At 41.4% G+C, this 13,704-nt stretch overlaps 1 protein-coding gene across 3 annotated transcripts in view; it reads right to left on the bottom strand.

Moving 5' to 3' along the window:
* The window catches only part of LOC118370570 (glutamate receptor 4-like), a 217,932-nt gene that overhangs the window by 60,178 nt on the left and 144,050 nt on the right, over positions 1–13,704 (bottom strand). For all 3 annotated transcript variants that reach the window (XM_052529696.1, XM_052529695.1, XM_052529694.1), the window contains exons 5-7: positions 13,061–13,114; positions 12,321–12,479; positions 8,241–8,408 (exon numbers count right to left, since the gene is read on the bottom strand). In XM_052529696.1, coding sequence (XP_052385656.1) covers positions 8,241–8,408; positions 12,321–12,479; positions 13,061–13,114 — 381 coding nt within the window. The remainder of the gene's footprint in view (positions 1–8,240; positions 8,409–12,320; positions 12,480–13,060; positions 13,115–13,704) is intronic.

The following is a 13,704-nucleotide window of genomic DNA, read 5'->3' as shown; positions in this document are numbered from 1 at the left end:
GGTAATAAGAAGGAAATCAGGAATCATCCGACCATGATTTCTGGAGATCCTGGAAATTACCAGAATTTTGCAACTACATCAGAGTGGAAGAATACTTTTATTTTACTTTTAATAAGATAGATTTCAAATGACATAGTATGTAGTGTTGACTGGTGATGTAATTTGTGGACATCCTTGATGCAACAAACCAAATTTGGTTCTGTGAAAGTTCTCAGAACATTCGTTCGGGCAAATGTTCTTATGACACAAAAACTGTCCAGTCGTGCTGATGAATATAGAATGTTTGTATAAAACATTCACCTGATGTTACAAGAATGTTCCTAGAACACATTTAATCTGTTCTTTAAATGTTCCCAGAATGTTTCATTAGGTTATGGAACAGTCTGGTGAGAACATTTTGAGTTGAAATCACAGAATACATGTTCCTAAAACACAGCAACTTTCCACTTCTGCAGATGATTCTACAATGTTTCCTTTAGGGTGTAAAAAACATTCACCTTATGTTGCAAGAACGTTCCCAGAACACATTTCATCTGTTCTTTAAAGGTTTCCAGAATGTTTCTTTAGGTTGTGGGAACATTGTAGGTATATGATGACATAGGTTCCAAAAACACTAAAACTGTCCAGTTGTGCTGCCATTCAGATAATGTTTGTATCGGGGTGCACAAAACATTCATTTGATGTTGCAATTTCTTTTTACAGAACAGCCATTATGAGTTCTTTAATGGTTCACAGAACATTTAGGTCGTGGGAAAAGTGTGAATACATTACAAGAGATAGGTTTCCAAAACACAAAATATACTCAGTTGTGATGACATTTATACAATGTTCATACACTTTTCACACTATCATGCCGACCCGCACTGGACATTTCCTCAATGTTGCAAGAATGTTCTTGTGATATTCATGAAGGTTGCAGAGAACATTCCCACATTGTTGCATAATGTTCCACAATTTCCAAATAAGTCAATTTTTATGACATAATATTCCATTAATGTTCACGCAATATACATTTTTCTCTTTCACTTTTAGAACATTTTATTTTTAAGTCTGACAGAATATTAGCTCAACATTGGCAGCATGCACATTTTTATTTAGCTCCTTAAAGCAAAAGAAAGCAGATTGGAATACAACTCCATTATGGTTCTCTCCAGATTTGATTGGAATACATCTCCATTATGGCTCTCTCCAGATTTGATTGGAATACAACTCCATTATGGCTCTCTCCAGATTTGATTGGAATACAACTCCATTATGGTTCTCTCCAGATTTGATTGGAATACAACTCCATTATGGTTCTCTCCAGATTTGATTGGAATACAACTCCATTATGGTTCTCTCCAGATTTGATTGGAATACATCACCATTATGGTTCTCTCCAGATTTGATTGGAATACATCACCATTATGGTTCTCTCCAGATTTGATTGGAATACAACTCCATTATGGTTCTCTCCAGATTTGATTGGAATACAACTCCATTATGGTTCTCTCCAGATTTGATTGGAATACATCACCATTATGGTTCTCTCCAGATTTGATTGGAATACATCACCATTATGGTTCTCTCCAGATTTGATTGGAATACAACTCCATTATGGCTCTCTCCAGATTTGATTGGAATACAACTCCATTATGGTTCTCTCCAGATTTGATTGGAATACAACTCCATTATGGTTCTCTCCAGATTTGATTGGAATACAACTCCATTATGGCTCTCTCCAGATTTGATTGGAATACAACTCCATTATGGCTCTCTCCAGATTTGATTGGAATACAACTCCATTATGGTTCTCTCCAGATTTGATTGGAATACATCTCCATTATGGTTCTCTCCAGATTTGATTGGAATACATCTCCATTATGGCTCTCTCCAGATTTGATTGGAATACATCTCCATTAAGGTTCTCTCCAGAATTGATTGGAATACATCACCATTATGGTTCTCTCCAGATTTGATTGGAATACATCACCATTATGGTTCTCACCAGATTTGATTGGAATACATCACCATTATGGTTCTCACCAGATTTGATTGGAATACAACTCCATTATGGTTCTCTCCAGATTTGATTGGAATACATCACCATTATGGTTCTCACCAGATTTGATTGGAATACATCACCATTATGGTTCTCTCCAGATTTGATTGGAATACAACTCCATTATGGTTCTCTCCAGATTTGATTGGAATACATCTCCATTATGGTTCTCTCCAGATTTGATTGGAATACATCTCCATTATGGTTCTCTCCAGATTTGATTGGAATACATCTCCATTATGGTTCTCTCCAGATTTGATTGGAATACATCTCCATTATGGTTCTCTCCAGATTTGATTGGAATACATCTCCATTATGGTTCTCTCCAGATTTGATTGGAATACAACTCCATTATGGTTCTCTCCAGATTTGATTGGAATACATCTCCATTATGGTTCTCTCCAGATTTGATTGGAATACATCTCCATTATGGTTCTCTCCAGATTTGATTGGAATACATCTCCATTATGGTTCTCTCCAGATTTGATTGGAATACATCTCCATTATGGTTCTCTCCAGATTTGATTGGAATACATCACCATTATGGTTCTCTCCAGATTTGATTGGAATACATCTCCATTATGGTTCTCACCAGATTTTATTGGAATACATCTCCATTATGGTTCTCTCCAGATTTGATTGGAATACATCACCATTATGGTTCTCTCCAGATTTGATTGGAATACATCTCCATTATGGTTCTCTCCAGATTTGATTGGAATACAACTCCATTATGGTTCTCTCCAGATTTGATTGGAATACATCTCCATTATGGTTCTCTCCAGATTTGATTGGAATACATCTCCATTATGGTTCTCTCCAGATTTGATTGGAATACATCTCCATTATGGTTCTCACCAGATTTGATTGGAATACATCTCCATTATGGTTCTCTCCAGAATTGATTGGAATACATCTCCATTATGGTTCTTTCCAGATTTGATTGGAATACATCTCCATTATGGTTCTCACCAGATTTGATTGGAATACATCTCCATTATGGTTCTCTCCAGATTTGATTGGAATACATCTCCATTATGGTTCTCTCCAGATTTGATTGGAATACATCTCCATTATGGTTCTCACCAGATTTGATTGGAATACATCACCATTATGGTTCTCTCCAGATTTGATTGGAATACATCACCATTATGGTTCTCACCAGATTTGATTGGAATACATCTCCATTAAGGTTCTCTCCAGATTTGATTGGAATACATCACCATTATGGTTCTCTCCAGATTTGATTGGAATACAACTCCATTATGGTTCTCTCCAGATTTGATTGGAATACATCACCATTATGGTTCTCTCCAGATTTGATTGGAATACATCACCATTATGGTTCTCTCCAGATTTGATTGGAATACATCACCATTATGGTTCTCTCCAGATTTGATTGGAATACATCTCCATTATGGTTCTCTCCAGATTTGATTGGAATACATCTCCATTATGGTTCTCTCCAGATTTGATTGGAATACATCACCATTATGGTTCTCACCAGATTTGATTGGAATACATCACCATTAAGGTTCTCTCAGATTTGATTGGAATACATCTCCATTATGGTTCTCTCCAGATTTGATTGGAATACATCTCCATTATGGTTCTCACCAGATTTTATTGGAATACATCTCCATTATGGCTCTCTCCAGATTTGATTGGAATACATCTCCATTATGGTTCTCTCCAGAATTGATTGGAATACATCTCCATTATGGTTCTCACCAGATTTGATTGGAATACATCTCCATTATGGCTCTCTCCAGATTTGATTGGAATACATCTCCATTATGGTTCTCTCCAGAATTGATTGGAATACATCTCCATTATGGTTCTCACCAGATTTGATTGGAATACATCTCCATTATGGTTCTCACCAGATTTGATTGGAATACATCTCCATTATGGTTCTCTCCAGATTTGATTGGAATACATCTCCATTATGGTTCTCTCCAGATTTGATTGGAATACATCTCCATTATGGTTCTCTCCAGAATTGATTGGAATACATCACCATTATGGTTCTCACCAGATTTGATTGGAATACATCTCCATTATGGTTCTCACCAGATTTGATTGGAATACATCTCCATTATGGTTCTCTCCAGATTTGATTGGAATACATCTCCATTATGGTTCTCTCCAGATTTGATTGGAATACATCTCCATTATGGTTCTCACCAGATTTGATTGGAATACATCTCCATTATGGTTCTCTCCAGATTTGATTGGAATACATCTCCATTATGGTTCTCTCCAGATTTGATTGGAATACATCTCCATTATGGTTCTCTCCAGATTTGATTGGAATACATCTCCATTATGGTTCTCTCCAGATTTGATTGGAATACATCTCCATTATGGTTCTCTCCAGAATTGATTGGAATACATCACCATTATGGTTCTCTCCAGATTTGATTGGAATACATCTCCATTATGGTTCTCTCCAGATTTGATTGGAATACATCTCCATTATGGCTCTCTCCAGATTTGATTGGAATACATCTCCATTATGGTTCTCTCCAGATTTGATTGGAATACATCACCATTATGGTTCTCTCCAGATTTGATTGGAATACATCTCCATTATGGTTCTCACCAGATTTGATTGGAATACATCTCCATTATGGTTCTCTCCAGATTTGATTGGAATACATCTCCATTATGGTTCTCTCCAGATTTGATTGGAATACATCTCCATTATGGTTCTCTCCAGATTTGATTGGAATACATCTCCATTATGGTTCTCACCAGATTTGATTGGAATACATCTCCATTATGGTTCTCTCCAGATTTGATTGGAATACATCACCATTATGGTTCTCACCAGATTTGATTGGAATACAACTCCATTATGGTTCTCTCCAGATTTGATTGGAATACAACTCCATTATGGTTCTCTCCAGATTTGATTGGAATACATCACCATTATGGTTCTCTCCAGATTTGATTGGAATACATCTCCATTATGGTTCTCACCAGATTTGATTGGAATACATCTCCATTATGGTTCTCTCAGATTTGATTGGAATACATCTCCATTATCGGCTGCCTTCGATACTGTGAACCAGATCCTCCTTCCACCCTTGGAATACATCTCCATTATGGTTCTCTACCTGATTTGATTGGAATACATCTCCATTATGGTTCTCACCACGCGCTCTCACCACTGGTGTCCCCAGGGCTCTGTTCTGGCCCTCTCTTATTCTCGCTATACACCAAGTCACTTGGCTCATCATAACCTCATGGTCTCTCCTATCATTGCTATGCAGACGACACACAATTAATCTTCTCCTTTCCCCCTTCTGATGACCAGGTGGCGAATCGCATCTCTGCATGTTCTGGCAGACATTGATTGGAATACATCACCACCTTAACCTCAGCAAGACGGAGCTCCTCTTCCTCCCGGGGAAGGATTGCCCGTTCCATGATCTGCCATCACGGTTGACAACTCCATTGTGTTCTCCCAGAGCGCTAGAACCTTTGATCCTGGACAACACCCTGTCGTTCTCAACTAACATCAAGGCGGTGTCCCGTTCCTGTAGGTTCATGCTCTACAACATCCGGAATACATGCCTCATTAATCCAGGCACTTGTCATCTCCAGTCTTGATTACTGCAATACTGTTGGCTGGGCTCCCTGCCTGGTTCTCAACTCATCAGATTTGATTGGAATTCCCAAGTTCTCTCATTATGGCTCTCTCCACTGGCTTCCAGTTGGAAGCTACATCCGCTACAAGACCATGGTTCTTGCCTACGGAGCTGTGAGGGGAATACATCTCCAGGCTCTATGGTTCGTTCATCCACTTCTGGCCTGCTCGCCTCCCTACCACTGAGGAAGTACAGTTCCCGCTCAGCCCAGTCAAAACTGTTCGCTGCTCTGGCCCCCAATGGTGGAACAAACTCCCTCACGACGCCAGGACAGCGGAGTCAATCACCACCTTATGGTTCCCCACCTCTTCAAGAATACCTAGGATTGGGTAATAATCCTTCTCACCCCCCTAAAGATTTAGATGCACTATTGTTGGCTTTCCACTGATGTCATAAGGTGTATGCACCATTTGTAAGTCCATTGGATAAGGTTCTGCTAAATGACTTAAATGTAATGTAAATGTAAATTATGGTTCTTTCCAGATTTGTAGACATACTGTGGTGCAAAGGAGCAAAATAAATAAATGAATAAATACAGTAGGGGAAGAGGTAGTTGTTTGGGATATTTATATATGGGCTATGTACAGGTGCAGTGATCTATGAGCTGCTCTGAAAGCTGGTGCTTAAAGCTAGTGAGGGAGATAAGTGTTTCCAGTTTCAGAGATTTTTGTAGTTCGTTCCAGTCATTGGCAGCAAAGAACTGGAAGGAGAGGCGGCCAAAGAAAGAATTGGTTTTGGGGGTGACAAGTGAGATATAACTGCTGGAGGATGCTACGGGAGGGTGCAGCTATGGTGACCAGTGAGCAGAGATAAGGCGGGACTTTACCTAGCAGGGTCTTGTAGATGACCTGGAGCCAGTGGAAGCGAAGGCCAGCAAACGAGAGAGTACAGGTCACAGTGGTGGGTAGTATATGGGGCTTTGGTAACAAAATGGATGGCACTGTGATAGACTGCATCCAATTTGTTGAGTAGGGTGTTGGAGGCTATTTTGTAAATGACATCGCCAAAGTCGAGGATCGGTAAGATGGTCAGTTTTACAAGGGTATGTTTGGCAGCATAACGTAACGTTAGCTAGTGAGCCAGGCAGCTAACGTTAGCTAGCTAGCTAACAGTACGCTTTAACTTGAAATTAGAATGACTTTCTGAAAAAATTAGAAATGTGTAATATCTGAAAATGTAGCTAGCCAGACTATCTTACATGGATGGACACTTCTCCCTCTGTCACAGACGTCATGGTTGCCCTTAGTTTGAAGATGTATAAAACACCTGTCTCCGGATTACAACAGCCTTCAGTGTGTTCTCTTATTAGCTATCATACTCTAATTCCCCTGATTTCAAAACTCGGTCCTCCAGAAAGTGGAGAGAAACACTTTTGCAGTTCTACTAATTTATATCCTTAAAAAAAAGTATGTTAGAAAGGATTACCTACACATACTGACCAGCTCATGTTATAGACAGCAGAGAGCTACATGACAGACCAATCAGAACTCATCTCTCGGCATGTCCAGCCCATCCATTATCTCAGCCAATCATGGCTAGTGGGAAGGTGCCTGTCTTTTTCCGTGGCTCAACCAACGAGTCTGGTAATTCAACTATTTTATTAGTATTTACAGATGGCATACAAGTATGTTATTAAGGCACATGAAAGTTCACATGTTCCAGAAGGCATATCTGCCAAAAAACCCATTTTGATAAAAAGTAAACATTTTTCAAACTGCTCTCCTGTGAAGTAGTGACGCATGACATATGCCTAGTTTCCTGAAATGAGTCACATATGGTGATCAAATGTTCTATGAATTAAATATAAATGACATGTGTCCTTCAATCACTTTCAGATGCGAATTGCCATTATATCTCTAGAGAAACATAATGGCGATATTTTCCTATCTGCTTTCTTCTGTTTTATGGACATTTACAAATTTGCATGCTGAGAATGTGGTAATATTAGGTAAAACAACAACAAAATATAAAATGTTCTAAATGTTCTGAGAACCTCAAAGAGAAGTTAAATGTATATTAGTTGAATATCAATGGAATATTAAGTTAAAACTTTGCTATGCTTCAAACATGCTACGAACGTCATAAATACAGACTTTTTGGAAAATTGTGGAACATTGTGATAATGTTCTATGCAACCTATAGGAATATCAAAATAATATTGTTGCAACATCCCAGACAACTACCATAACTTAATGAAATGTTCTGGGACCTTTTAAAGAACTTAGACCAGGTGTTCTGTCAACATGCTTACAACATAGGAATGTCCTGTGTAACCCAACATTGTATGAATGTCATCACAACTGAGCATATTTTGTGTTTTGAAAACCTATCTTCTGCAATGTACCCACACTGTTCTCACAACCCAATTAATCTAATGAAACATTCTGGGAACATTTAAAGAACAGAATGTTATACTGTATAAAACCCTAACCAGAACTTTTTGGGAATCTTAGCTAATGTTCTGGCAATGTTCCCGGTTTGCCGGGGAGTTGGTTGTAGTTATTTCATGAACCGAAATGTCTTTGAGGTGCAGTGATAGATACTTGTTTGAGGGTGCGCTCCATGTCGATGCCCTGGTTCCATGGGGCGGCGGGGTTGGCCAGACAGTCCCCAGCGTTCCCCCTGCGAGAGATGTCCACTTTCTGCCTCCGCAGGTTCCTGAAGGCCTCCGCCATCACCATCACGCCGTCGTAGGTCAAAGCCGAAGTGTACTGGCGAACAGGAGTGAAGCGTCAGGTGTGTGTGATGGAGGGATGGGGTGTGTGATGGAGGGATGGGGTGTATCACCCATGTGACAATGAAAAGAGACAAAGGTTTCTGCGTGTGTGTACAGTATACATAGTCTGGGTACCAGACGTTTTAGTTAACATTCTACTCCACTTTGGGAAATGACAAGAGTGGCAAGAAGTAATATGTAATAGCCGAACAGAGAAAGTACCCAGGATACTGTATACTGGGCATTAAAAATATACTTTTCAAAATGCCTGTAATACAGCAAGGTACATTGTGTTATTGTGACTAACTCTCTCGCCATGTGATGCCAAATTCATTAGCAGTCACCTAACAATAACCCCGTCTTAAAGAACTAGTTTAAAGAGAAAGAGAGATTTGGTAATGCGTTACAGATGAAGGCAGTAACAGTGTAGCCAATCACATCAGCTTGTCATGGCTCATATCAGGATCAGTTTGGCCAGGACCAGGCAGAGCTTAAACAATCAGTGTGCTGCTGATAGACACAGTGGATGGTGTGTGTGTGTGAGTGTGAGAGAGTGTGAGAGTGTGTGTGTGAGAGAGAGAGAGAGAGAGAGAGAGAGAGAGAGAGAGAGAGAGAGAGAGAGAGAGAGAGAGAGAGAGAAAGTCTGAGAGTGGGCCTGGAATCAGTTATCCAATGTGGGAGAGTTAATTTAACCTTCACTCTGGTCTGGGAAAATCCTTTTTGGAGAGTTAATTTAATGTTCAACTCTGGTCTGGGAAAATCCTTATTGGAGAGTTAATTTAACCTTCACTCTGGCCTGGGAAAATCCTTATTGGAGAGTTAATTTAACCTTCACTCTGGCCTTGGAAAATCCTTATTGGAGAGTTAATTTAACCTTCACTCTGGTCTGGGAAAATCCTTTTGGAGAGTTAATTTAACGTTCAACTCTGGTCTGGGAAAATCCTTATTGGAGAGTTAATTTAACCTTCACTCTGGCCTGGGAAAATCCTTATTGGAGAGTTAATTTAACCTTCACTCTGGCCTGGGAAAATCTTTATTGGAGAGTTAATTTAACCTTCACTCTGGCCTGGGGAAATCCTTATTAGAGAGTTCATTTCATCTTCACTCTGGCCTGGGGAAATCCTTCTCATTAACACCGCTCTCCTTCCACCCTTGTTCATTTCAGCTCTCTGTGGGGGCCACGGTGTGTGTGTGTGTGTGTGTGTGTGTGTGTGTGTGTGTGTGTGTGTGTGTGTGTGTGTGTGTGTGGACCACCAACCCTGTGCCAGGAGTGGACAAGCTGCCTACACCAACAAGGGTCAAGGGGGGCAATAAACAGTTTGATAACCAACGCTGATGCCACCCGCTCCCTGGAGATGAATGGCTGGCACAAACTGGTACATTTTTGGCATTGGTAAGAGTCTGGGCACTTAAATAGAAGAGGGACAGTCCTGCCAAGGAGTTATGAATGGGGAGAGGAGGGTGTTGTAGCTGTTTTGTCCAGGGGTGTCAAACTCATTTTGCCCCGGGTGTCGCATTCGGTCTTCAACGAAGTCCGGAGGGCCGCACTGAAAATGTTATATATTTCCTTGTGAGCAAAATTGATAAAAATGGTCCTCTATCTATTGTTTTTGGAATTTACCATGCTCCTTGACTGTCTAGTTTTAATTGTACTGATTATCAGTAGGCTGTACACAGGAAAGAAACTATATGAATGCAGGTCCATTATAATTTCTACACAGTTTCCATTTGCTTTTAGTTATTTTAAAGTATAATGAGTTCGTCCCCCACCATTCACAATTTTTTTTTTTGTATTTATTTATTTTTTACTCAAACCACCCGCAGGCCAAGTTCCATAATACTACAAGTCATAACCAACCTACAAATCACAACACATCCAAAGTGTGGTTATAATGAAATACTGCCTTGGTTCGTGGACCTGGGAAGGTGCTATCTAGAACCTAAAAGAGTTATTCGGCCGTCACCATAGGAGAACCCTTTGAAGAACCCTTTTTGGTTCCAGTTAGAAACCTTTTGGTTCCAAGTACAATCATATTGTGTTCCATGTAGAACCCTTTCCACAATGGCTTCTACATGGCTCCCAAAAGAGTTCTAACTGGAACCAAAAAGAGTTCTACCTGGAACCAAAAAAGGTTCTCCTATGGGAACAGCTGAATAACCATTTTGGATAGTTTATTCACTATATAGTGCACTACGTTTGACCAAAACTCTCCATGGGCCGTATGTTTGACATCCCTGATCTAGACTGTGACCAGAACACTGTTGGGCTCCACTAATTACAAAAGGAAAAATGATGGATGGTGCTACTGTACACCAGAAGGGCTGTTTGGTAGGGAGAACATTGGAATGGTTTTACCAATTTCACTTTAGATTCTGACGTTTATCCACGTTTCTCCAAAGATCAAATTTCAAAGTTGCTCCAAACATCAAATTTCAAAGTGTTTTTGACACCCTTCATTCGTCTTGCTCAAGCCAGTACATTTTCTTGAAACCTCACATTTTCAAAGGTTTTGGATAGGGTTAAAACATTACATTTAGGCATGGCTGAGTTAAGATAGGCTAGGATAATAAAAATAAAATGAATATCTATCTACCACTGGGACAGAACACGAGACCTTCAGATCCGGAGTAATGGGATTATGCCCGTTCACCACCCCTGTCCACAACGCAAACCCCAAGCCCACTTCATGGAAATAGCACTGTTGCCCCTAGTGGCCGGTTTTGAAGGCATTTCCCGACCTCCTCAGGACATAGACAGATGTTCAATTTTGAAGTCAATCTTGAGTGATCTGCATGGATATTGGAGCAAAAACACAAGCATACACACACACTGGGCGTCGTGGCACAGCAATATAGCTTAAATCGGTCAGTCCGTCACATCCTCGCAGCTAGGGCCAATGGCCCCCAGTGTGGACCAACAACAGTGCTGATGATGATGCCCCCTCCATACCATCTCTCCCCTACCTACCCCCCACTCGCTCTCTCTCCGTCCATCACTCCCTCCCTACCCCTCCCTTCCCCTCCCATCTATTCCTAGGAAATGCATCTCAGATCAGCCCTCAGAGATTCTGACTCATGACGCACTGATGTGTCTGGGTGGTAGGTGACTGCTGGTCACAGAGCCCCTTAAAGGGAGAGTTTATAATATTTTCAACATTTGAGATTATTTTCAACTTCTCTTTGATGTTTCATCCAAACCATTTTAAGTTCCTTAGCTGGTTAATTAGCAACGTCCAGAATCTTCTGGATAGAATTTTTAAAGCATGGGTCCAGCACATTTCACATTTCTCATGGCCCCTAGCAAGAGTGGAGCTCCCTCAGGCATTGGGCTACACTATTCCAATACTAAGAAAGTCCACAGGTGTGAGACAACGAGGAGATTGTGACACAATCACATAGCCTGAACCTCTCCACGAGACTGCACCACAGTTAGCAGGTACTGTAATGTATTCTAAGTGTGTGTGTGTATGCGTGTCTGTGTAAGTGTGCGTCTGCATATCTCCCAGCCCTAGCAGGCAAACCCACACCTCTGCAGTTGGTCCTGTAGAATCCTAAAGCCACCTTCCCATGCACCAGACCAGACTGACCAGAGTCTAAAGTAATCCTACACACAGTCAGTCAGCCAGCTATTCAGTCAGTCAGCCAGCCAGCCAGCCAGCCAGCCAGTCAGTCAGTCAGTCAGTCAGAACTAGAGGTTATCTACTGAAGAATTGTATTGACTTGGGCTCAGCTCTTTTAAATCCTCCATGGGTTCTATCCCCCATGCCTTAGAGGAGAGATACAGGAGAGAACCTTAGGGGAGAAGACCTTACTCCAGGCATGGTGTACATTCGGGGGGCTGTCGCTCTTCAGCAAATGGGGGAAAGGCATGACATTAGAGGAGACTTAATCCCTGTCAGGGTGTTACCTTCGGGGGGCTGTCGGAGCCTGGGTACTCCCTCTGGTCCAGCTTGTTCCAGCGCTGCATCAGCTTGATGACCATGGGGTTGCTGAAGTCCACTAGCTGGAAGCCTGACACGTTGGCCCCGCCATGCATGAAGCGCTCGAGGTTGATGTCCTTAAAACCCTGGGGAGAGAGAGAGAGAAAGACATCAATGGAGAGAAGTAAGGAGAATGAGGAAGGCATGCAAAAGGTAGATGAAAAGAGGGAGAGAAATAAACAGAGGGGGAGGGAGAGAGAGAAAGAGAGACAGAGCATTGTTATACCGCAACAAAAAAGGACACCAGACAGTTCTTTCCCCTAGCCTTTTCTAAGATCTGGGATCACCGGCTGAGCCTGAATTGTGTCGACGCCCTGCTTCTGCAGCAGAGGGCTGGTAAGAAGGATTGTGCCAACAGTAATCTCTCCCAGCCCAGTGCTCTGATGCCTCCAGTACTGTCACACACACACACACAGTCACTCACATGTAGATGCACACACACAAACACTGAGCTGTCCTGTTCTGGACATCATTAATACACTGTCACTGTGGAAATGGGCTGAATACTAATTACATAGACGTGGAGAGAGAGAGAGAGAGAGAGAGAGAGAGAGAGAGAGACAGAGAGACAGAGAGAGAGACAGACAGAGACAGAGAGAGAGAGAGAGAATGAGAGAATGAGAGAGAAATGGTGTAGTCAAGACATGCCAGGATTTTTTTTCCTCACCAAGTTAGCCATGATGTAATGGTAGCCTTTGACATGTTTTCCAACACTGACAATCTGCGAGAGAAGGGAGGAAGAAGCGTTAGAGAAACATTAAGTCAGCCCGACTGTAAAGGGACAAACGTTCGACAAACGTTGAGTGAACCCGCCCGGATTAGCATTAGCAAGCTTAATTGGCTGTCAGTTGAATGACACCCCAGTGTGTGCGGCTTGGCATCGCGTCAACATTGTCTTTCATGGGGAGAAATCAGACGTGCAGGCTGTCTAAACAAATGAGTAGGCATCCGGATGAGTGCCACACGAGGAGATAGACAGACAGACAGACAGACACTATCTGAGGCCAGGTAGTAGGAAATATGAAAATGCTCCTGGCATGGAGAGAGAGACAGAGAATGTTCATTGATCCATTGAACACAAGCAGATCTCAGGTAGCTAAACAGACATTGAACTGAAGACAGCTGCTAAACCCTAACCCTAAACGTAGCCCTTACTTTTACCTTAACTTCTTGGTGACAGTGGGCAGTATTGAGTAGCTTGGATGAATAAGGTGCCCATATTAAACTGCCTGCTACTCTGTCCCAGATACTAATATATGCATATTATGATTCGTATCGGATAGAAAACACTCTGAAGATTCTAAAACTGTT

Source organism: Oncorhynchus keta, chromosome 11, assembly GCF_023373465.1.
Source record: "Oncorhynchus keta strain PuntledgeMale-10-30-2019 chromosome 11, Oket_V2, whole genome shotgun sequence".
Classification (NCBI taxonomy): domain Eukaryota; kingdom Metazoa; phylum Chordata; class Actinopteri; order Salmoniformes; family Salmonidae; genus Oncorhynchus; species Oncorhynchus keta.
The sequence above is the reverse complement of the archived record's forward strand: the minus strand, read 5'-3'. Positions and strand labels throughout refer to the sequence as shown.